Below are 25,771 nucleotides of genomic sequence, written 5' to 3'. Positions count from 1 at the left end.
CTTATGCACAACATCCAACCGTAATACACCCTTCACAGTTCAAGATTTATTTATCCTATTAAAAAGTGAACTTTAAACAATTATAAACTCTATTTTAAATTTCTTTTATACTGTGTAATTTTTTAAAAATCTCTCACCCACTGAAGTTTGCCATTTATTCTTACAGTTAAGTTAGTTTTGTTAGCTTTTTAAACTATTTTGCATATACATATATGCTTTTTATTTTAGAATAGATGACCTATTCCAAATTTACCTATTTCTTCTGTGAGATAATATTTATTTCTAAAGACATGCTGTATACCAATGATAAACTGCTTTCATTCAAGCTGGTACTGATTTTCTCAAGTAATTCTTACTTGGCATTTTTGGCCAAATTCCAATAGCTACTAGCTTGTGACACTTGTGAAATTTCCACTAATTCTAAAAGCAAAAAACCGTTTGAGGGCTTCCTTGGTGGCACAGTGGTTGAGAGTCCGCCCGCCGATGCAGGGGACACAGGTTCGTGCCCCGGCCCGGGAAGATCCCACATGCCACGTATCAGCTGGGCCCGTGAGCTATGGCCACTGAGCCTGCGTGTCCGGAGCCTGTGCTCCGCAACAGGAGAGGCCACGACAGTGAGAGGCCCGCATACCGCAAAAAAAAAACAAAAAAGTTTGAATCATCTTTTCAGTATTACCTCATGTAATTCCCTACAGAGTTACAAGATCAAATTTAGTACCTAATTTTCAAATACTTAATAAACACTAGGTTTACTGAAGAGTCATCTCATTGTTAGTTCACTTAACTGGGTATTTTGAGGCAATATTCAGTAAACTTCAAGTCCATCTGACAGATATGTTGTGATTTAAGACTCATTTTACTAGGTTTTTATTTTTTGTTTTTTTAAAGGAAACCTTATGAGGAAACTTTCATCAATCAGTTCTCCTCACTGCACTCAGTGTCTGTATAAAGTAGATTAATAAAATTATTTCATATCAAGCTTTGTAAAGCGAATTATTGAACCAAAAATTAAATTGTTTAAAATCTACCAAAACTGACATTGATTTATGAGGTGAACACTAGCCTAATGCATCAAGCACAATTCTCAACGAAGAATGCAGATAGAGACATAACAAATAGCTCCACAACATTCATAGTACACAGAACAAAAAGGGAAACATTGAGCAACATTCTCTAATTATGTTAATTTCATAGTTCTTTCTTCTAAAATGTGTATAGTAAAACTTTATTAATAAATGCAACAAATAATTTATCAAAAATGCCCCAAACTGAAGTTTCTCCTTCAAGTAAATGATAGCAGGTGTAAAGACTGATACGTTCCTTGATAATCACAAATTAATTTGTAAACGTAGGTGATACATCTTTAATGTGACGTGTAGGAGAGAAAGAGACTTTAAATTCAATGAAACTTAGATTTGGAAAAATTGAGTGCACTTGAGAAAAAAAGTTATAAAAGTATATATTTTAAAAAGCTATATGTATTCACGCAGGTATGTGTAGAGATATGGTACAACCTTTAGAATGACAAGCTCCTCACACAAAATAATAAATAGAAATACCATTTTGCTTAAAATTCAAAGCATTCTTTTTTTCCTATAAAAGAACCATTTAATTACATTCCAAGACATGTAAAAAATGTCAGATATTGTTCAATGGAAATGCTATTATATTCTAAAAAGTTTAAACTTTCTGTGTAAGCAAGATATACAAGTAAACTTGTTATCACAATAAAGAATATATTTCAATATTGCCCTTGTTTCCCATATCATGTATTTATTTTAATATTTACTCTAAAAATAATTTTTATGGACTTCCCTGGTGGCACAGTGGTTAAGAATCTGCCTGCCAATGCAGGGGACACGGGTTCGAGCCCTGGTCTGGGAAGATCCCACATGCCACGGAGCAACTAAGCCCACGTGCCACAACTACTGCGCCTGCACTCTAGAGCCTGCGAGCCACAACTACTGAGCCCGTGAACCACAACTACTGAAGCCTGCGCACCTAGAGCTCCGGCTCCGCAACAAGAGAAGCCACCGCAATGAGAAACCGGCACACCGCAACAAAGAGTAGCCCCTGCTTGCCGCAACCAGAGAAAGCCTGCCAGCAGCAATGAAGACCCAACACAACCAAAAAATAAATAATTAATTAATTTAAAAAATAAATACATAAAAATAAAAATAATTTTTAAAACATAGAAAAATTTAAATTTCTAGCTTAAGTTCATAATCCTAGGGTGAGAGAGTTGTGCCATACTGGTCAATTTTCATACTTTTACCCCTTTGGTGTAGCCTAACGTTATTATCCCCTAGAAGGGGAGGTTTCTAGTTTTTCTTTTTGTTTTTTAAGAACCATTTAATTGGCCCTTATTATTATGATGATTCCAACAACAATCATGTCTTAACACCCTCTACTCATTCTCACATTGTACTAAAAATCATTTAAATTTAAAATGTATTCATTGGTCAGAAAACTATTTTCAATCTAAAAATCTGAGTATCAGGAAAGAGTGACTCAAGATTTTTTTAATAGGAGTTAAACTGCAAGGAATTTGCATTTGTGAAGAAATTATGAAAGGATGAGGTGGGGGGTTGTCCAGTTCTCTAGTCTCTTCCTCCTGTCCTCCCAAGGAGAGAGAGTCCCACTCCCCTCGGCCCTAGCTGCATTTCAGCACACCAGGGAAAGAGCTGAGGGTTAAGAGACGGAGGCTTGGCGGGGAGGCATGTGGGTATTGTGGAAACCCTCCTCTCTGCCATCCCCCGTTGCAGGAGGAGGAGGGAGAAATAACAAAGTCATATAAATACAAGTGTAAAATTATCATAAGAGACTCATAATAATTGAAATGAACATTCAAAAACAGAGTCTTTTAGAAGGACTAAAAAGAAACCAAATTTCAGAAATTGGCAAACATTTTAAAAATAATTTTTTTAAAACTTTGTGTTTCATCTTTGTAACAGTTTTGCTTCCTCTTTATAATCATAAATTTTGCTACAAAATACTAGTATCCTGACCTGCTTCATTTTATTCCTTCCCAACTGCAAAGACAATATTTTAAAGCTACTTCCCAAAAGTGAGAATTTTACTAATCAAATTATTTCACAACTATTTTAAACTAATCACAAATGTAGCAAGTGTCTCATTTCTAAAAGGCACTTATCTTCTTGAGTGTCAAGCAGAAAGTTATATTTTCAAACACAGTTTTTCTTTATAAGGAAATTCAGGATGCATTAGAAATCTACTTGCCACCTTAGAAAAACAACATTTCCCTTTAAGTAACTTACTGGTTTCTCAAAGTCTCTCAGGCCCCTTTCTCTGAGCTCCTGTCTGACAACAGCAAATCCTCTATCTGGGGAAGGCTCCTACTTCAGAGTTGTTTTTGCCAAATAACTTTGGCCCTAAGGTTAACAAACACATGAGAAATTTTCATTAACTACCACATTTTTGTCAGAAAGCTGAGATTCTACTGAATCTTTTTATCTAGGAAATGTTTCTATATGTCTGCCACAGCCCATTTATTAAGTTTTCAGTGGTGTGATACATAAAATTACAAAAACCTAAACTGTGAAAAGAGCAAGGTATCAAACTATATGCTACCCCCTGTGTGTAAAATGGTAGTATGCTTCAAGATGTACAGACTATGCCAGAAGAAACAGGTAATAGTGCCTCTGAGGAGGGAAAATGGGAGGCTTGAGGGAAAGTGGGAGGATGGGAAGGGGAGGAACATCTCTTTTCACTTTGTTCTCTTTGGTAGTATTTGGTTTTGGGGTTTTTTTTCTGAGTGCCGGCATTGTTTTTAAGGAAAGAAAAAAACCAACAAGAAAACATTTCTCAGAAACGTATTTCCTATGAAATCCAATTTCACAAGTCAATAGTATTCAAGAATCTACTGAGTATAAATTTCCATAGATAATTTAGGCAGACAACAATATGATGAAATGAATTTGATAAAGAGCTTTAATGGAGCATCAATTGGATTATTCTAATTTGTATCTGTATATAAATGTAGATACACATCCTCCAGACTACACCTATTTCCAGAATCATCTGCACACATCCAAACAGTGTTTCCAGCATGAAGTTATGTAATTACTAGAATGAAACACAAACAAATGATAGGGAAAAATGTTGAAGATTGTGGATTTTTTTTCCAGAACTGTTCACCTCCAGTAAAGGAGAACTAATTAGGGTATCAAGTTCCCAAGCAGCCACAAAGTGACTATCTGCAGAGAGCCCCGAGATATGATAAAGTGCTTTTTTATTTAAAGGTGGGAACTTTCCAGATGTAAATGAACTTGTAGCAGGACCCACTACAGCTGAAAAACAAAATAAGCAACAAATTGTAGTTTAACCACTCAATGTGAACTGCTACCCTAAAGTTCTATAAAAATATTACACAAGATGAAATGTATAGCCTGAAAACAGAATAAATAATAATTGTCTAAAAAAACTATAATTGTAAACACTTTTGCACTTTGGGTAACTCAACAACACGAATGAAGACTGTGATAATAGGTTTCACTTCTAAAACATGTTTCGACTTGAAAACTAAAATATAACGGTTCACAAATGACTTTTATATCCATAGATGTTATAAAAACTACTTTTACTTACTCTCTTGTCTCTGAGGAAAGTTTGAAAGGAAAGACTTCTTACTATTTTTAAGAGAATCAAGTAAACAATACAATTTGAATGAAACCAGAACTTAAAAACCAAACTGCAGTTTTTAAGATTCTAGCAACTACTTAAATACATACGATACATGAATACTTCATTGTATTAAATCACTAATTTAAAAAAATTAAGTAGGCAATTCCAGTGCAGGTGAGGATGAAGACCTAGCCCAAGTGTTTCAAGCTGAGGAAAGACCTGTAGAAGTAGTGTGGTGCAAAAACTGTAGCAATACCAATCTTACTAAGTCAGCAACTGACATCTGGAAACAATCATGATACCCTGTCTTTTGGATCTTTCAGTATTTTAAAATACTAATACTCTACGCACTTGCCTGGTTGACACTTTCTTCCCATAGGTGAATACTGGTCCCTCCCCCCCAACACCCACCCCCAGATTCTTTGCAAAACTCACTAAAATAAACAAAACAATGATTAAAATAATAAGAGCAAAACCATGGAAGACATTTCAACCAAAGCACTGAAACCAAACAAGGAAATGGTAACTGTTCTTCCCTTCAAGACTGTGTACTATTAGGTTTTATGTTCTATCAGGTTAAACTGGAATTGTTTTCATACATCCTGTTCTTCTTTTTCTAAACAATAAAATCTTGCTTAAGAAAGCACTCTCCTTGTTTTTCTTTCTCCTGCCCCAGTCTCCAGGAAAACTTAAAAACTGCATCTTCATTTCCCTGGTTGTTTCATTTTTTTAACTGCAGGGCTGTTTTAAAAATTTAGTCAGTATGCTTCTCACACTTCTTTTGTCTTATTCTTTGTGGTGTTCAGCATTCAGAGGAAAGTTCACAATGTCTAAGTTCTTTGCTATGCAGGTAAATATGCAAATCAAAGGATAACAAAGTTTTTTTTAGAATCAGTTTATCTACAGTATTTTTCAAGAGAAACTACCATTTTCACCTGATCTGTGCATCCATTTCATAATCCTTGAGCAGGTTATATTTTTCATAAAACAATAAAAAGACCCATTTCGAATAGCTAGAAATATTTGGATTTTCGCGGTGTTTTCTTTCTCTTCTTTTTGATCATTGTAGTGATAGGCCAGTAATCCCTAAGTTGGATATTTGTACTCGGGCGGATGCGGGGAAAAAAAAAGGGGGGGGGGGGAAGAAACCTGTAAAGAACTTTGCAGGTGCAAGCTGAACAGGAAACATTCGAAAGATAAAAATGTACCCTCTTTCCCTTACCCGACCTCCATCCCCACAGAGAAGAAACAGAATACTTACAAGTTAGCATCTGTGTATTTGTATCTCTATGTGTTTTCTCTCTTCTTTGGATTTGGATACTTTGAGCTAATTTGGAAGTGCCCGTTTGGTTGTCCACAAAATGATGCTTGAGAATCTAAGGATGCATAAATTAGAAGCCCTACAAAGGCACAGAACGGTCACTGTACCTCACTCTTTATGCGCTCTTATGGTGGGACCCAAGAGCCTTTCCTTTTCTCTTTCTTTCTTTTTTTTTTTTTTTTAACACTTTAGATGATGGAGCGAGTGAGAGGCTGGTAGCTAGAGACGAATAGGCGAGCCCTGCACCATCCCCCCCTCAACTTAACACCACATACCCCCTCCCCAATTACACTGGACTTTGCTACGAAGTCAGTAGTTTTAGGAAAACTGGGGTCTGGATCGGCAGAGGCGCGGAATCCTTCACTTCAAGCCTCGACGCCGGCCTCGGAGTTTCTATTTCTGGTGCTCCAGGGTTGGGATAACGGCCGGGATGGAGGCGGGAAGCATGGAGAAAGCAAAGGGGAGTGATCTTTTCAAGAAACACCCAACTGCCCCCTTTACCTTTTTTGTCTCCACTATGGGGAGGTGGGGGGCCGAGAGAAAAAGATGTCAATGACCATTGTTTGCTCGTGTGCGATGTTGCTCCGCCCCCCGAGTCTGTCGTAAACCTGGCGCGGGACTAAAATAAACCCCAGATCCCGCAGCTCCGGGGGCTCGCCGCGCCGTCGACTCCTGGTCACAGGCGCTGCCGCCCCGGCCCGCCCGCCCCGGCCCCCCCACCTGGCCGTCCGCCGAGCCATGTCGTTGAGCCCCAAGCACACGACGCCCTTCTCCGTGTCCGACATCCTGAGCCCCATCGAGGAGACCTACAAGAAGTTCGGCGGCGCCATGGACGGTGCGCCGCCCGGCCTGGGGGCGCCTCTGGGGGCCGCGGCCGCCGCCTACCGCGCGCCGCCGACCGGGCCCTCCTCGCAAGCGGCGGCCGTGGCGGGCATGCAGCCCCCGCACGCCATGGCGGGCCACAACGCGGCGGCGGCGGCAGCAGCAGCGGCGGCGGCGGCGGCGGCCGCCACCTACCACATGCCGCCCGGCGTCCCGCAGTTCCCGCACGGCGCCATGGGTGGCTACTGCAACGGCGGCCTGGGCAACATGGGCGAGCTGCCCGCCTACACGGACGGCATGCGGAGCGGCGCGGCCGCCGCGGCCACCGGCTGGTACGGCGCCAACCCGGACCCGCGCTTCTCGTCAAGTGAGCGGGGCCGGGAACGCGGGACGGAGGGCAGCGGACCGCGCGGGCTTTTCCCGCCACAGTCCGAGGCGCGGGGGGCGCTGGGACCGGGCACGGAGCGCGCGGGGTGTCCTGGGACCCTGAGCGCGCGGGGGGCGCTGGGACCCGGCCGGGGTCGCGCGGGGCGTCCTGGGCCCCTGCGCGCGCGGGGGGGTGCTGGGCCCCTGGGCGCGCGGGGCGTCCTGGGACCCGCCGGGGCCACGCCGGCGTCGCGGCTGCAGCGGTGTGAAGCGAGCTGGGTGGCGGCTGACTGGCATTCCCTTTGGGCCCCTCCCCAGTCTCCAGGTTCATGGGGCCGTCAGCGGGAGTGAACGTGGCCGGCATGGGGTCGCTACCGGGCATCGCGGACGCCGCCAAGTCGCTGGCGCCCCTGCATACGGCGGCGGCGGCGCCGCCGCGGAGGAAGCGCCGCGTGCTGTTCTCGCAGGCGCAGGTCTACGAGCTGGAGCGGCGCTTCAAGCAGCAGAAGTACCTATCGGCGCCCGAGCGCGAGCACCTGGCCAGCATGATCCACTTGACGCCTACGCAGGTCAAGATCTGGTTCCAGAACCACCGGTACAAGATGAAGCGGCAGGCCAAGGACAAGGCGGCGCAGCAGCTGCAGCAGGAGGTCGGCCTGGGCCCGCCGCCGCCGTCCCCGCGCCGCGTGGCCGTGCCCGTGCTGGTCAAGGACGGCAAGCCCTGCCAGAACGGCGCGGCCACGCCGACGCCCGGCCAGGCCGGCCCGCAACCGCCCGCGCCGACGCCCGCGCCCGAGCTGGAGGAGCTGTCGCCCAGCCCGCCCGCGCTGCACGGCCCGGGGGGAGGCCTGGCGGCCCTGGACGCGGCGGCTGGGGACTACGGCGGCGGCGCGCTGGGCGCCAACCTGCTCTATGGCAGGACGTGGTGACGGCGCGGGCCGGGCGGGGTCCCTCGTGACGCCTGAGGGTCGGCTTGGACCGACGGCGGACGCGGAGCTCGCAAACGGACGGATGGGTCGTGGAGGCGGGCGGGCGCGGAACCTTACTACTGGGTGTGGGGACGCGACAGCCCCAGGATCGAATCACGAGCATCGCGCCAGGGGGCTTTAAGGTGGTTGAGGTGGTTATTTCCTCCTTCCAGAGGTTCCTAAATTATGTGAAAAGCCGGCCGAATCCAGATCCACCACGTTCCTAACCAAAGCTCTCAGAGTTTTAAACGTTGGAGACTTCGTTGGTGTTTGTTGCTCTAAAAACCAACCCAGCTTTAGCAATGAATTCTTCTTGGAGTGGAACTTACCTTGGGAGATTAATTTTCGAATCCCCCTCCCCTTAAGTGCAATTTCATTAATGTTTGATGGAAAGTAAATTTAATTGTAGCTCAAGGTGGATCATGCACATAGCAACATTATTGCAGAGGAGTTATTGCCATTTACAGAAATGGAATAAACTTAATCAAAATATCGCTTATACGAATTGATATAGCCTTTTAAATTTAATGCTGTTTTTTAAATGTTTTGATCATTATTTGGCAATGAGTGTTTGTATATTACCCTAAAAGAGGATTTTCCCCCTAATATGCAGTTCATCAAAAGAAAGAAGGGTTGTAAGCTACTTTTTATATGGAAACTGGTCTCCCCAATGAATGGATAAAATAAATGACACCCTGTCTTTCTGTAGACATGTTATTTACTCTTTCTAAGGTATTTGCTTATCTTAATTTGAATACCGTGATAAAACATTAGAACAAGTAAGCAAAATTGCTAAGATAGACATCAATTAATTAACCTGTTTGAAAGCATGTCAAGAAGAGAATAAGGTGATTTACTGAATTGTAATCAGTATGTAAAGAATAAGTAACTAAAATATTTATAATTTTTTCATATTTAGAACTTAATAGGGGTTACACACCGATTTTGTTGGTGTTTTCTTGTACAAATAATGTATTTACTCTTTAATATGATGATTTATATCTCCTGTGTTTCAAAAGGATATTTAAATATAACTTAAAAGAACCTTAAGTACTTTTTTTTTTGGTAAGAGTCAAATGGTCATTTATTTTACACTAAGTTGTATAGGTTTTTTTTTTTTTTTTAACACTACTTGGCATGATGTGACAACACAGCTCAGTTGACTCATGATTTAAAGAACTGGTAGCGGAGTAAAAATACTAAAAAGCTGAAGAACGTGAGCTTATGAAATGAAGAAAAATTAAAGACGTTAACATGGATAAAACGTGATTTATAAATGACCAAAACATCTACCAGAGACCTTAAAGCTCTTCTACATTTGAAGTTTTAGAATTATAGTTTGAAGCAAAACATTTTATTTAACTTCACTGTTTGGGTGTTTTTCTGAATGTGCAAAGTGCATTCTTTAAGAAGGTGTTTTAAAAGTTGCACTTTCTCTAAATGTATTTTATATAGTAAATAATAATAATAGTAATTAAAAACTCCAGTTCCTTCCACAAAAAGAAAAAAAAAACCCGAAACACTAAAGAAGCAAGTGGATCAGCCTTTATCAAGGGGCTGTGAATGCATTTTTGTAAAATGATAACTGATTTTTAAAACATTTTACATAAAAAAATAAGCAGAAAAAATAGTATGACAATGGTGCAATACACCTGAAGGAAATTTTCCCAGTTTGGGTTTTTGCATACTAATAAAATTGACTTTCAAAATATTAGCCAAGCTAGCATAACTATTACTGATGTGCCACATTTCAAAATGCTTGTTTATATTGATCGGATTCCTTCAAATTCTGAAATTTTACTTCTAGAAAACATGTTCTAAAAGTTCACATGGTTTGTAATTTTTTTTTTTTTTTTTTTTTTACAGCCCAATACTCAACAAAAGCAAGAATAGCTTATGGGACTAAGGGGTCCAAGTAACATATTTAAAGAAAATAAATCTTCGTGGACAGTTTTTTCCTTGCTAATTTCTGGAACAAAAAATCCCTTAGACTAAGGGAACTCTCTATCAAAAAGACCATTAAGAAGAAACAGCCTTCTTTATACAATATTTTCTGAAAGTGTATTTGGTACAGGCATATCTTTTTCCTTTCAATGTTCCTTTAAATAGTAAAGGACCCAAGCCAGAAGTAATTGCTGCAGAGGGCTTAACATTCTATACCCAGAAACTTACTGAGTTTATATGTGCACATCCTGAAATTAGGACAAGGTTTGATTTTGAAACATTAAAATAGAAAATGTTTTTATTATAGAATTCCACATTCTGATTAATGCAAAACAAGAGCTTTTTTCTTCTTTTGCAATTAATGCTTTGCAGATCTTTTATAAAAACACAAACGGCCAGACTAGGTGAAACTCATTAACTGAAGAGGAGGATAAGTGTCTTCACGACCAAGAGGGAGGGCTGGCGCAGGGTCTAAGTGGAACAAAGCCCCTGCAAAGTTTCGCAGAGGCCACAGTAAAACGCGGTTTCAGAAATGCTAACTGCAGATGTGACACTTTCCTAAATGTTTTGGAGTTTTACAGCATTCTAACGTATCTTTTCCAATTGAGGCACAGAAACCAAGATCCAGAATCAAAGTTGCAGAGAGGAACGGCAGGGATTGCAGGTACTTTTCTGAAATCTGTGTTGGGATGTAAATTAAAGCGGGGTGTGTGTGTGTGTATGTGTGTGTGAGCGCAGTGTTGAAGGATACAGGAAGGGTGTTTTGTATATGGAAGGGGGGATGGTGTGTGAAACCCAGTTGTCTTCTATTTAAGGCTTTGCTTAGAACTAAAACCTAATGGTCAGAACAAGTAAGTCAATCAGACTTTTATCAACACAGATGTTGTGTTCAAACTCCATTCTGCTATCGACTGTTTACTTTCAATTTAAAGCAAATCAGAGACTCAATCCTGTTCACTAAATGCAAGCAACTTCCAAAGACTTGCTTTGTTAGCTGCATTGAATACTGATGATTTATAAACTTTTAGAATAAATTGGTGAACCATAGTCACATAAAGACCCATTGATTGGATTTTTAGCTATGAATTTGTGCATCAGATAGTGCACTGTGTAGTGGCAGTATAAATTTCAGATGTAGTTCAAAGCATGAATGATACTGCCCAACTGTTTAATATAACACTAACGTGTGGATAAAACCCTGTATATTAATTACTAGTCCAGTTTTTAAAAATAACTGCTACTTGCCATGCCCAAATACAATGAGACAGGGCAGTAGGATACATTTTATTAAAACTGAATTAAATAAATAGACTTTTGCTAGTGAGAATTGGTGAGCATCTGGACAAGATTCAAAGAAGACTTGAAGTCAGGAATTCGCTCTCTCCAGTAAGTATTAAGATAACTTTGTGATTTTAAGATCACTTTTATGTCATTATTTTTAAGCCTGGAGGTAAGCTTAAATGGAAGCTTCTGAAAGAGGTGTTTTGGTTTCATTTGTCTTTGCTTTAGAATGTTTACCTGCAGTTGAATGAAATGCCTTTTATTTCAGTTTCTAAATTGCATGTAACCTCTTATTTCAGTAGTTGCTTAAATGATTTCTAATAAAAGTTTAACCACAAATTTGCCCAAGTCTAAGTTGTGCAAGCTATTTTGGAGTAGTGAATAGCTCCATTCCCATTTCACACACACAAATTAAAGCATGTTCCTCTTTGGCCCTCGTGCATGTATACGGTGTCAGACAACAAGCAACGCAGGCATTCACTTCACCCCGAGTGGGGCGTTTGCTACTTCATTAGTTTTACTTTTTTCCCGGTTAGAAGTAGCAGAGCCGTCGCTCGCGGGCACGCGTCCGGTGGGTCGGCTCCAGGCCGCCCTGGGGGCGGGAAGCGGCGCCGACGAGCGGGATGCAGCCGGGGCCGCAAGCCGCCTGTGAACCGGGCGTCCAGGTGACTTCGGAGAATGTCTACATTCTAATTTCGAAGCAAAGCGAAATTCGCTTACGTTCAGGCTTGGAACTTAAATCAGCAGCCTCGGGAGAGGACCCTTTCCGCTCTTTCCGTCCAGGTCCCGGTATTCGAACGCGTGCGGAGCTGAGACGACGCTGGGCTGGCGGAGAAGCTGCGGCGCGGGGTCCGGCCGGGGATCCGGGCTAGGATGCCGGGTCCCCCGAGCCTCGGGGCCGCGGGCGTCCCCGCCCCCGCCGAGCGCCCCCCGAGCCCGCCCGCCCGGCCCTGGCTCGGGCTCTGCCTGCCGGTCATCTCCCCGCCTGCCTCCCCGACGCTGCACGGCGGCCGGACAGAGTTTCCGATGGATGGCCGTGGGCTCTAAGGCTTTGCCTCACTGGACCCTACGGGGAAGACAGCTGCTCACCATGGGCTCTTAGCGCCGCGATGAAGTCGGGCTGTTTCCAGGTTCTAAGATTCTTACAAATCTTTAATGAGACCCTGAAAAAACTTGGCCCTACGTAAACATACTACAGTGGAGTTAATTACATAAAATTGACCCGTTGACTTTACACCCGAACATGGAGGGGATAGTTATAGCTTTAAACATGCCATTTAAAGTTCTAAAAAGCGTGTACTTGTTGAAATAACAGGGCATTTTTCTGGGAGATTCAAACGTGGGGACAAGTTAGAAAGAGATGCAGAGTACGGAGAGGGAAGGAAGCGAGGTCTCACCACCGGCTAGTGGGACTCTAGCCGGCTTAATTTTTCCATCAGGCTTTTTGCTTAGGTGTCTTCAGAACACTTTAAACATTAATTTTCAAACTTGTTTTGATCCGTTACATGTAATGGTGAAAGAGCCAAATCAGAAAGTTATTTTAGACACACTCATGATAGCTTAAAACAAAAACTAGACCAAAATTAAAGATCTGAGAAAATATAGGTTCTGCAGAAGTGTGGCTATGGTGTACTTAGGAAGCTCTGTACACTAAGACAGACATGTATGTGGGCTCCTTTGGAGTATGCAATACTGATTTAGGCGCTATACATTTTCAGTATTTGGAAGATAGAGAAATCTAACAGAAGGTATTATTCCCACTTTAATGTATTGTGAAGTAATATATAATGGTTGTGTTAATTCCCAGCAGAGAGACTCTTTACCTCAACAATAAAGGACCCTGCTCTATTCACCCATCATCAGCAATGAACTCAATAGCTTCAAAATACCTTCCTATCCAAGGTTTAAGGTGGGACTTTTTCTGAATAGATTTAAGATTAACAAGTGTGCCTTTGTAGAATACTAAAGCAAAAATGTCCGAGGTCAGAAAGTCAGAGAGAAACCTTACTTTACAATCTGAGGCTACAATGGAAAGGTGGAAACAAGGCAGCAAGTCTTCATACGTGTGTCTGGGTTGGTTGTGGCAAGGAAAATGCATATGGAAGTGCTGCACGTGAACTGCAAGCGTAAATGTAAGGAATTATAGTGTGCTTAGCGGCAAGAAAAAGATAAGTACAAATTGGAATCTATTGTGAAATAATGCAAAAACCTGCCAAGGAACATCGGCAATTTAGCTAGGAATTAAACTTTTTAAGTTTTCTTTCTTCTTTCTTTCTTTCTGCCCTCCCATTGGGTTCTGTGTAGTGTTTTTTCAACTTAAGTACAACTGACCTACACCACTGTGTTACTTCTAGGTGCATATAATGATTCGATATTTCTATACATTACGAAATGATCACCACAATAAGTCGTTACCATCTGTCACCACACAAAAATAATATTATTGAATATATTCCCCATGTTGTACATTCCATCCCATGACTCATTTATTTTGTAACTGGAAGTTTGTACCTCAATCCCTCTCACCTATTTCACTCATAACCACTCCCCGGAATTTTTCAACTTTTCTTAGAGATTTAAAACCAGTCCTTAAAACTGCAGTATAAATCTAAATGAAATTTGTAAAATGTAAATAATTTATTCTCATGAAGATTTTATAATTTGCCAAATCAGTAGCAGACACATACATGGGTCGGTTGGGTTGTCTTGCTGACCATATCCTCTTAAAATCTACTTCTTCACTGATTTTCTTTTGACATCTAATTGTAGAAATAAATTGTTTTCTGATATACTGATTAAAAAACAACAAAAAGGGCTTCCCTGGTGGCGCAGTGGTTGAGAGTCCGCCTGCCGATGCAGGGTTCGTACCCCGGTCCGGGAAGATCCCACATGCCGCGGAGCAACTGGGCCCGTGAGCCATGGCCGCTGAGCCTGCGCGTCCAGAGCCTGTGCTCCACAACGGGAGAGGCCACAACAGTGAGAGGCCCGTGTACCGCAAAAAAAAATAAAAAATTAAAAAAAAAAAAAAAACCACATGCTTGGCCAAGATTTTCAAAGTTTAAATACTGTAAAAGAAAAACAAGAGGCCAGGGTTTTAAGTTTGTTTTTTTTTTTACTAAAGTCCAGAAATTTCCATATGACAAGTACATTAATGAAATGTTCCCAAAGAAATACTGAACAATATACACTCTAGTTAGCTGAGAGTTCCAGCTCAATAGTTCATACCCAATTGTGCATTAAAAATCAGCATGGATCTTAGATGATCTAGAATACCACTGTGTTTTGAAATCCACAGCTGGTTTGATTTTTGAACATAATGAAAAACCAGTATTCCTGTTCCATCAAATGTGTTTTACAAGCAATAATAAATTCAGATCCACTGTATTATGCAACACACATCTTTGGAAAGCAACATAAAACAGTGAGATCGGATCAGTAGAAATATACACAGTTAAAAGAAATACACAAAGTACTGTAGTTTTATTAAAAACTACTACTTGAGAAAGAAATCTTTCCACAAATAGCATAAAACTGTAGAATGATGAAAGGATTTGGGAAAGCTTTACAAAAGCCTAATTCCAACTGTATCTTCCTGAAGGTGGTGGCAAAGGGTATTTCCTTCCTTCTCTGGGATATCCCTGAAAAAAGAGCAAAAGAGAGAGTTTATCTTCTGGATTAACACTCCTGCAAAGAAACTAATCTTACTTCTCTGTGGAAAAACACACTATAAAGAAGGTGAATATGTCTCACAGGTATATCACATGGAAGGTCTCCTTGAACGGGTGCTTTTGGTCTGCAGCTTCATAGAAAGCTGCATGCAAAGTGGGACATCAGCATAAATGCTATCACTGATAACTAACCAAACAAGCCTTAACAAGCGCTTGAGAAATTCCTTAAAATGCACACAAATGAAGGATCGTTAAGTGTCCTGTGTAAAACACTTGTCATTCTCAATTCTCCCTACCACCCCCTCCCCAGCTAGTAATTCAAGCCACACTGTGGTAAGGTGCCCACATCATCTTCACACACACATATTATATACCAGGAAAGTCGTTTTGCTTAACAAAGGCAGGAGCTTGCTGCATCAGTTGAGGCCTAATGAACTATTAATTTTAGGGTTTTTTGTTTGTTTAGCTATAAATAATAGTGTACCACATTGGGTTATTACATAATCAATTACTGGCAATATTCATAACAGTTCCTAATATGCTTGCAAATAACATTTCTGTACAACCTGAAGGTAAATGTGATGTGTCTCCCATCACAATTCCCTTTCTACGGAGGATTCTGAAATGGACCCCCTTCCCCATGTTGCCACTCAGAGCGCTTCACTAGTTTAAATTATAACATGAATATGTGTAGTCCTTCAAGGTCATAATGTAGGCTAAGGACTTGTTTAGTCATATAAACTCCACTAAATATATAATGAAGTCATAATTTTACTGCTTTTAACAATAAACTTCTACAATTTAACAGCGCTTCAAAATTCTGATTTAATTTTAAAAAAAAATCTCCACAGAAAAAAGACTTAAGAAAGAAATGTATTTCCAAAAGGTCCTAAAAGAATTATAATGTACAACCAGTTTGCATCTCCTAAGTGAATAAGAATTTTACCTCGTGTAACAGCAGAAGGCTCCTTTAAAGGGACGTGCTCCCCTAAAGGAGGCAGGGGAGGCGCTGAACTAGGGTCCGAAGTCACAGGCGTCCCCAGCTCTGCTGCCCAACCCAGAGGCAGGAGGGTTAAGCTTTCGACTCCTGACTTGGAAAAATGAGGTGACTGGACTGAACTTCCTCCAGAACTACTTCTAGTTGCAAGTGTGCCTTCCTTTCAAAAATATTCATCATTTAGTTGGCCCAGTGTCCCCTTCACACTAGCAGCATAAATAGTCTCAATCTACTGAACCTACCAATAGCATCTGTAGAGATCTCGGGCTGAGAGTATGCAAAGTCATATTCTACAAATTGATTCTAAAGAACTGTAACAAAATTCTCTCAAAAGACAAGATGATTACTTTCTTGTAAAGTGAACTGAGACTTGTAAGAATACACCAAAAAAGCGTGGAAAAAAAAGATTTTTCTTAGCTGGCAGAAGATTTTTCTCAGCTGGCAGAACAAAGGGACACATGGCAAGAACCTGCGTTAGAAAATTAATATTCGAAGCACTGCAAAAGGCTGTAGGCGACACCAGGTAAGCAATTTAAAAACCACTTCACATCACCACAGGTGCCAACTCCAGGAATAGCACACATTCTGAATCACGGCATTCAGATCCTGTTCTCTGGCAAGCGTTTGATTAAAGAGCATGTAAATACTGGCCAGGGTGTCAAATGGCTGGGGGACAAACAGACTGAGGCAAACAGACCTCAGGCTTAAATGCTGCTAAAAGTAGATGCTATAAAGAGAAGGAAATAAAGCTTACATTTACTGAATTTGTCTAGGAATTATTATACTCACTCAATGTATAGCTGTTTAAATTTAGTTTAAAAAAAAAAGTGGGAAATTAGATAGGAAAGATTTCTTTCCATGAAGATAGAGAACAGATGAATCAAGACAGAAAACTCCCAAGAGGAATAAAGATAACAGCTGAAAAGGTGAAATATTACTTTCAGCTTCTAGAACATTACCATTTATTTTGAGAGATCTAGTTTCTATGAAACTAAAAAGCAATACCCTAAGGATAAACATGTTTTGGTGACAGACCATATTTGTGCTAAATATCAGATTGCTGTGATTAAAGGGGCTTTTGGTCTGAAAATTCTTCAGCATCATCAAAGGATAACCTATTTAGTGAGGCAGATACTCACCCCGTATACATTTTTAATGAGGGATCCAAGTTCGACTGAGCTACTCTATCAGTAACTTATCCACAGATGTTTAAGGAAACCAAAACCAAAACCAAACCAAACCATGGAGTCCCAAGAGGCACGGTTCCATTCAAAGTGACCAGTAAGCTTTCCATGCCACAGTCCCCACTGCATCACCTGTCTCCCGCCGCGATCATCACGTCTGGGTGCATACCCGCCCGGCCCGGCGAGCATCTGGTACTGGTTTGGCTGGAAGGCTGCGTTTGGGGTTTGCAGCATCCGGTTCCATGGCAGCAGAGGTTCGGCCCCAACGCCTCTGTGGAAAAGCATCATGTTTGCATTAAAAGTCAGAAGCCTAAAATCTGGCAGGTATCATCATCTCCAAATCTGAGGACAATCCAATCTGCCTGGATTTGTCGTAAGGGATATGTAGTATCAGAGTGGCCTTTATGTCCCTCACAGTGAGTGTTGTTTAACATGTTTCAGGAAGTATCAGCATTTATTTAAAAGGATGTTTAAACTCAATTGAATCAGAAAGGTCTGACTTAAAAAAAATTTTGTTCACCTTCAACTGTCAAGTTTTCTTTTTAGTCACTTAAAGTTTTGGACCCAAGATCACCAAGTTGGCTACATTTTAAGATGCTATCCAGGGCTTCCCTGGTGGCGCAGTGGTTGAGAGTCCGCCTGCCAATGCAGGGGACACGGGTTCATGCCCTGGTCCGGGAAGATCCCACATGCCGCGGAGCGGCTGGGCCCGTGAGCCATGGCCGCTGAGCCTGCGCGTCTGGAGCCTGTGCTCCGCAACGGGAGAGGCCACAACAGTGAGAGGCCCGCGTACCGCAAAAAAAAAAATAATAATAATAATAAGATGCTATCCAAAGAGTAAACATGTACAAGACAGGAGAATGAGGCTTTATTTTAAAAAATGTCCAGGCTGGTTCTTGGAGTCCATTCTTTCTAGTTAATTGCACACTGCAAATGAATTCTTACTGCTGAGTATTTTGAATCTAGGGTAGGGGACTTGGCTGTTTTTTCCCATCCATTATTCTGCTCAATATGTCAGAAGGTCTGATCAGGAGGAAACCTTTTCAAGTTCTATTGATGCAGCTTTCAATTGACCACGGTGACCTAGCAACATGAGCACTAATTGGCATGGGCTGACTGGCATTTGGTGTACAGTTTACATGGGAACACAGATTCAACAGCTATTATAACCCAGTTTGCTGGCCCAGATTATGGTCAAAAGAAATGTTTTAATTGTCTTCAAGTGCCTATTTTAACTTTGCAGATACAAAGCAACAGGTATGATGTATTAAATCATAACAATTTAAAACTGTCACATAAACAATGTAGCAAAGATTACCCTCTAAAAGCAATCACCATGTATGACATAACTTTCTTGAGGCATTTTCCTCAACTTCCAGTTTATAGAACAGTCACTACAAAGAATAAACAGTAGCAAAATTCTCCAGTATATTTTAGCATTAGAAGCTTTGGGGCCATTACAGATGTTGGGAGGAATTATAAGCAAACTTTAAATTTGCTAAAGCACTGACTAGCTGGTATTAGCTATAACTGATCAGCTTATGAATTTCACTTCCTAGGTCTTAGGGGGAAAAGCCCAAAGCTGGGCTCACTGTGTAATGCATTCTTCTCACAGCTATTCAAGCTTGAATCCATCCTCTCTACCCCCCACTCTCCTCCCTTCACTTGGAGCTTGCCTGTTTTGTTTTGTTTTGTTTTTCAAACACCAAAGATAATTATTTTTGTGTGATGGCTCTAAGAACAGCTCTTTTAAGAACTCTAGAAAGGCCAATGCTATTCTTCACAGTTCGTGGTGAAATCAGGACTCTAATAATATAATTTTCTGTGAGTCAAAATAAAATGAAAAATCTGTACCTCAGAAAGAATATGCATATATTCAGGGCTTTTAATTATTTTTTGGATTCATTAATACAACTATATTTTAGTGAGAAGGCCTCATCTATTTAGCAAGAACAGCTCCATATGTAGAGAACATATGGTCTCTTCCACTCTCTGCAGGACTGAGGGGTTGAGGCTTGTGCTGTGACCAAGGAGGCTCATCAAAACTGAGCATGCAAAACCCACTTGCATTAAGTGCAACTCACACATTGTATTAACTGTGATCATTTTTTCTTTACAGTTTTATAATGCTAAAACTCACTCAACTGAGTTTCAGGAAAATCTGCTGGTATGGATAAAATACATTATAAATGCAATTTTACATTATTTTATGATTTAAAAATAGGTTAGGAACAAAGCCACAATTTAAAAGCACAAAGTTCTCCTTTTTGTTTGAAATGATTACTTGAAATGTTTTTGACAAAAATAATATTTATAAAAATAATTTAATTAAAATTAAATGGAAAGAGCAAGTAAGAGGGACATGTACTACTCTCTTTTGCGTGTTAGTGGCAGAAAGGCCTTTATTTTACACAAGTTTATCATTTTTCTACACTGTACTAATTATATTAGTTTGCAAATACTTACAAACTGAAATTTACCCTGGAAAATACATTTTAAATCTGGGATGGAAGCGCTGAGGCTGACACATTTTAACTTTTTAAAATCAGTAGCCATCGATTGAGGCAACTTAACTGAGGCATTTGGCATCATGAATAGCAACAATATTCTTAAGTTTCTAAATTACTGCTCTGGAAAGTAGCTGGTAATGTGACATAACTACATACTACCACTGGGGTATCTTTATGTGTATGTGTCTCTGTGTGTGTGTGTGTCTGTGTGTGTGTGTGTGTCTGTGTGTTTGTGTGTGTCTGTGTGTGTGTATGTGGCAAATCAGCTTTGAGCTTAGCACCCATTTAAGTTAAAAACTAAATGGATAAAAAAACCTTGCATACGGCCAGAAAAGAGAATGCTCCGCTGGCAAAGACACAGACAACAGGGCAGAAACTCAGATGAGGAGGAGGCACATGCTGGACCTCACTCACCATCAACACAATGATCGCTAGGTTGTCTCTGTGTGGGGAGAAGAAGGTGGGGGCAGGGATGCGCCCAGTGTATTTTTAAGTGAAATGAATATATGAATTATATATACTATTTCAAAGTAGGAATTAATTCAAGAAACAGTGTAGTTTATTAAAAAAAAAAGTACACTCAAAATTTTCTTCTCTAATAGGGTTTTCAACCAAACACTCAAAACTGTGCAGTGGAAAAGTACTAAACTAATCATCAGTAAAACCTGGTTCTAGGAAGAATTCTACTTACCAGTTGTGACATCTCAGCAAAGTCAAAGTGACTATGAGTTTGTATTTTCTCCTCTATGTCTTGTAAGGTCAGAAAGGTTAGACTGACACGTGCTATAGAAACGAGTGATGTACTGTATTTGCTAAGAGGCTGGCTAATAGTGAAGTTTAGGAGGCTGAATTCAAACTTTGTTTTCTTTATGAATAAATGGTGTGTGTCTTAAATGACCATGATTTAAGACATAAGAAAGAATTATATTACGCTCACACGTAACTTCTGCTCTACAGCATGATTTTAGTTTCTGACTAAAACTAAACCAAAAACATCCACAAAGTATGTCCCAGATCTGTTGGGTTCACAGAGTCAGTCCAGAAGATACCAACTTGGCTAGGGCAGAACAAAAAAACCCGATGGATGTCAGGACACAAGGTGATAATCTTAGGGAAACAATGTGTAGAGGGAAGGAAAGCTTTAGGACTGAAGAAAGGGTGCCTTGAAAGTGGAAGGGGCTCCTTTTCTTCTGTGAAGTCCCTGTGGCATTATGGAATATGATGCTTAGAGTCAGTTTTTTGATGAGTTTCGCTTGAGTGAAAAGTTTCTTTTCTTCTGTGAAGTCCCTGTGGCATTATGGAATATGATGCTTAGAGTCAGTTTTTTGATGAGTTTCGCTTGAGTGAAAAGTTTCTTAGTAAAGGATGGTGAGGAAGAGAGACCTCAGATAAGCTACTGAATTGTGTGCCTCAGTTTCCTCATCTGTAAAAATAACATCCACTTCAAAGGGTTGCTAAGAGGAATAAGCGAATTTGCGTTTCTAAAAGCATGTTAGCACAGTGCTGGCACTTCCCAAGCACATGATAATACTGGCGATTATTAATAATATGGGAAAAAGGCAAGCAACAAAGTGGAGAAACCAAATCTTAGGATCAAACTTGACAAACGTAATGGAGAAAGACAGTTATTAAAATGAGATCGGTGTGAATGTGGTAATATGTAATTTAGAAAAAATTTACCCCTCACTCATTTAATCTGTTTGACAATGGTGCTACTCTGAGGATGCTGAAGTGGTACATACCATGTGCCTTGAGCACTTATACTGAAAACAAAACATAAACACAGGCAGTAGCAGTTATTTTAAATTAAAATGCAGCTTGCACTAAGTAGCTGATACTATTAATAAACAATTGAATAACATAATTTCTTTTATCTTCTTGAAGAAAATAATGAAATGAGGTTTTGGAGTCTCTAAAGAAAGACCTTTCTTAAAGGGGGTAGAGGTTATAACCCTGTTCAAATAACAACACTTCATTCATTTCAGATGTGAACAGCTCAGACTGCTAAAACGGCAGAAGAGAGGCAAACAAAACAGATCAGAACTGGGAAGGCAAAGAAGGAAGCCGTACTATGTGGGGGCTTAAACTCGTCTTAGCATTTACTGGTGCTGGCAAGACCAGCATGAGACGACAGACTTTAAAGCTGCCCTTAAAAAATTATTCTTCAGATGTTAATATAATTATTCATAACACGCCCGGCTGCCTTGTCGTGCAGAGACCACCTGACTTCGGAGAGCACAACTTATCAATGAAAGAACACATGTCAAACATCCCTTGTTATTAAACCATGTCACATTCCTGCTCGTCCGTGGTACTTATTAGACTGCAGATCCCATAATCCTCTTCTGAGTCCCTTCTGCATTTAATTCAGTTCAGTCTTAAGTAGTTAAAGAAACTGTTTTCAGTGGCAACTAATAACTACTGACCTACAGTGACACTGCACTACAATAGGCCTGTCAGCCCTGAAAAAGTTGTACGAAAGAAGCTGATTAGGACTTCAAGAGGTTTGCAGCAAGAATCAATGGTTGGTCTGTACTGATGCTGCGCTGCCGGCACAGAAATGATAAAAGTGGAACTCCATTAGTTATGCCTCATTAAGCTGCACAACACTTCTAAAAAGAAATTTGTTTAGCCTGACCAAAACCTAATACAACTTTAAGCTCTCTGTGTTGCATTTTTCAGGGCACCTCAAAAGCATCAATAAAATAAAGGCCAAGAACCAAGAAAAGCAGGAAAGTATACAGGCATGAATCTTTTACTTCAACATGTTAACCATCTATTTTCCTAAAGAAAGGGCACAAGAGAAACTATTTAGAGGGAAGAAAGTATATTTCATACCACAGAGAAAGCCCAAACTTCAAATGCTGACGTGAAAAGTTACTGAAAAGTCATATTTGCTTTAATATTACCTGTCAAATCTTTGCTGCTGGAAAAGGGGAGGAGGACCTCGCCAGGAATCCTGGGGCCTCATATCTGGAAGATAAACAGGAAAGGGTTGAACAGGAGATTTTTTATTTTTTGAAAAGTAATCACTATTCAGCTACCCACATATATTATAATTAAAAATTCTTGAAAAAAGTTGAGACTGAATATAAATTAAATAACTAGCATAATTACACACCCTGGAAATGTAAAAAGATATGAAACCAACAGGGTCAGTAAATCTGTTAAATTATTTCTCCTTTGATAACAAAACATAGTTTTAGAAGCCTTGGTCATTAACCTCACATTTCTCTCTCCCTCACTATCTGTGTATATAAAGCTATACATGTGTTTTACATTTCTATTTTAAACGCTGTGCAAAACGATGGTATTTTGGTTTCATCCGTAAATACAAACTGAACGAATAGTAACTTTAATAGAAATCCTAAAATTTGCCCCCGAAATGTGTAAACTGGAAAGAACGCTGACTTACCTAGCTGTGCTAACATGAAGCAGACAGTACACAATCTCTCGAACACAGGTCAGAAGACATGTTCATAAAGGGACTGCCCTATTGTTTTCTGAGAGTCAAACCTCTTCCCCTAACAGAAGCTAAGCTGGGAACATCGAACGAATTACAAGGAATAGTTAAGTGGCTGCTGGTCCTCTGTGTAAATGGGATGAAGGGCACCCCCAGCACAGTCGGCAGGTTGGTATCAACCAACCACCATTCCAGTCCCCAGTCTCAGTCATCTCAGCCACCTTCCGGCAGGGTCTGAGTGTGACCTAATTAAAACAGCTGTTCCAGGAGTTGTCTAATGAGGTCTCCGCATGAGGACAGTAACCTCCTCCAGACTCCCAAGGCCCAAGGACAACAAGGCTTACCATAATGTATTCAGGCTCACATTTTAATGGAAACACAAACTAGAAACATGCTTTTCGAAATTACTTTCTTAAAGGAAAGAAGAAATGAAAGCTTATCTCTGGTTACCAACCAAAAAAATGCAATCTGGGTTTACTTGGGGGCGGGGGGGGGGCGGAGAAAAGAAGAAAGAAAAGTAGAATTGTGCTTTAAAACCCCCTGCAAAGGAGAATCTGGAACAAGTAAAGCACCTGGCTGCTCACAAAGGTTCCAGCATGAAACACCCAGCTGTTGCTGCTCTGGAAGCAACACAGTTGAGGTACTGGCCCCAAGAAAGCCTCCTAGATGGACAAACCACCCCAGGGGAGCCACCCCAGCCCCTGGCCTAGCGATCAGTGCACGCGCGAGGCCTTCACCACCATCACTTCCAAGCAGAATTCCATTCTGAACTGAAAGAAAGGTGGCATCCCTAGTCAATCTGCATTAAGTCCCCCTTTTATCTCTTAAAAACCAAATTAGTAGCGGTCAAACTGAGAACAATGCTGAGGAGGTTTCCCGTTGGTCATTAGATATTCAGAACCTGAATGGAAACTCAGGAAGCTCATTGCCACACAATCCACAGGAAACAGGGCCAGGATCCCTAGTCTGGGCGCAGAATAACTTCTGAATCACTATGCAGACTGTACACCACCAGAAAATCTAAATCGGAGGAGGGAAAACCAGAAATTCTTACAAGACAGCAAACCCCCTGTGCAGTTTACTTCTGTAGAGAAACTTAAAATACACTATACGATTTTCAATGAGTTACGAGAAAGCAATCTACCGAAAGTAAAACCAACATTTTGGCCACTTTTCCTGATGATTACTTTGTTAAACTTGTAGTCCGTAACTATTCAGATACTGCACAAAACTTAGGTCAGTGAAAATTGGTTAAAATGTTCCCAGAAGTATTATATTTTAGTGTCTTATTATAAAAAACTAGCTAATATAGCAAAGGTCAAAAGAAATACAGTAAATTTCATTTGGACGCCTGTCTAGCTCTGTACTTCACATGTCCCAGAATCACTGTGGTCACCCGGGAAACATGCCTCTTTTTAACATAAAAACTTAATTCCATGACTCTGGTTGCATGGTGTCTCTTTATATATGATGTCATCACAGAACACACTCTCCATGGTACTAATAAAAGCTTCCACACAGGATTCCTAATAAATATCAAATTGAATGAAGATAATAAAAAAACACATTTACATTAAGAAAAGCCTTCAGAAATGTTTATCCTAATGTTTTATGAAAAATAAAGTCAGGGAAAAAGCTGGTATATTTCCTCCCAGGAACAGTATTAAGTGGAGGGAAAGTCCTCACCATCAGGAAATACATGTTCACTAGATCCAAATACGCTGCGTGTTAGATTAAGCACACCAGTATTTCTAAGTAGAATTGGAATGTAATGTTCACTAAGTGTAAATGCTTTTTTTGGAGAGGGGGAGCCCTTCTCAGTAGTCTAATTGTATACCTGTAAATGTCTAGAAAAACAGCCAGAGCTCCTATCCCACCAATTCTGGTATGCCAGGTGCTGCCCACTCTGTTTTGCTTTCACTATTTCTCACCTCCAGCACAACTTTTTTTTTCCCATACAACAAACTCAGCACATGCAAAAACTATAGTTTTTTGTTAAAAACCTAAACAAATTGTGTTAAGACTTTAAAATATCTCTTGCTTTCAACCCAAGAAGAAAAATAAAAAGGACTGAAGACAAATTTCAAGGCTACCTTTAAACAAATCTCTTCATGTGGCTCTGAGCAATATATATGGCCCTTAAGTGTTCATAAAGCAGAAATTATTTCCTGGCTGAGAAGTAGAATGTAAAACAAACTTATTACCATTCATTTGTATGGCTCTAAAAGAAGATCCACTTGAGAGGGAGAAAAAAAAAATCTGAGATAGTGAATTGCACTTCACAAAGGTACAAGCAAGAGAGAGAGAAAAAAAATGACAGCTAATTTTTTCCTGTGGTCTTTAAAAACATATCCCTTTTCTAGAGCTCTACAGCCACAGAAACCAAGGCTTCACCAATAGCTCCTCAAGTGACAATTTACCTAATCAGCGTAGCAATCATGGAAAAGATTCCATGTTTACTGATTGCACTAATCAAAAATCACTTTTCAAATGCAGCTAATTGACAAGTTTACCGACTGAAATGAAGAGAAGTGACATGTCACGTTCTCCAGGTTGCAGAAGCGAACGCTTTATTCATGCTGAGCACTTGGGGCTGCACTTGA

At 40.6% G+C, this 25,771-nt stretch overlaps 2 protein-coding genes across 4 annotated transcripts in view; one reads left to right on the top strand and one right to left on the bottom strand.

Annotated features, from left to right (window-relative positions):
- Window positions 1–6,691: 6,691 nt before the first annotated feature.
- Window positions 6,692–8,082, top strand: NKX2-4 (NK2 homeobox 4). Its single transcript, XM_027118322.1, has 2 exons — window positions 6,692–7,154; window positions 7,472–8,082. The coding sequence occupies exons 1-2, from the start codon at window positions 6,704–6,706 to the stop codon at window positions 8,080–8,082; spliced, it is 1,062 nt and encodes a 353-aa protein (XP_026974123.1). The 5' UTR covers window positions 6,692–6,703.
- Window positions 8,083–14,438: 6,356 nt separating this feature from the next.
- Window positions 14,439–25,771, bottom strand: part of XRN2 (5'-3' exoribonuclease 2) — an 80,473-nt gene continuing 69,140 nt past the window's right edge. For all 3 annotated transcript variants that reach the window (XM_027118099.1, XM_027118100.1, XM_027118101.1), the window contains 3 exons: window positions 22,615–22,678; window positions 17,328–17,466; window positions 14,439–14,984 (listed from right to left, as the gene is read on the bottom strand). In XM_027118099.1, the coding sequence (XP_026973900.1) occupies window positions 14,919–14,984; window positions 17,328–17,466; window positions 22,615–22,678 (269 nt within the window). In that variant the 3' untranslated portion in view covers window positions 14,439–14,918. The remainder of the gene's footprint in view (window positions 14,985–17,327; window positions 17,467–22,614; window positions 22,679–25,771) is intronic.

Source organism: Aethalodelphis obliquidens, unplaced genomic scaffold, assembly GCF_003676395.1.
Source record: "Aethalodelphis obliquidens isolate GAN/ISIS:26980383/991018 unplaced genomic scaffold, ASM367639v1 scaffold18, whole genome shotgun sequence".
Lineage (NCBI taxonomy): Eukaryota > Metazoa > Chordata > Mammalia > Artiodactyla > Delphinidae > Aethalodelphis > Aethalodelphis obliquidens.
The sequence above is the reverse complement of the archived record's forward strand: the minus strand, read 5'-3'. Positions and strand labels throughout refer to the sequence as shown.

What these genes read in the sequence shown, in the direction of transcription:
- NKX2-4 (XM_027118322.1), top strand. Translation starts at nt 6,704, where the DNA reads ATGTCGTTGAGCCCCAAGCACACGACGCCCTTCTCCGTGTCCGACATC. An exon ending in GGACCCGCGCTTCTCGTCAA is followed by an intron (nt 7,155 to 7,471) that starts GTGAGCGGGGCC and finishes GCCCCTCCCCAG; the next exon opens with TCTCCAGGTTCATGGGGCCG.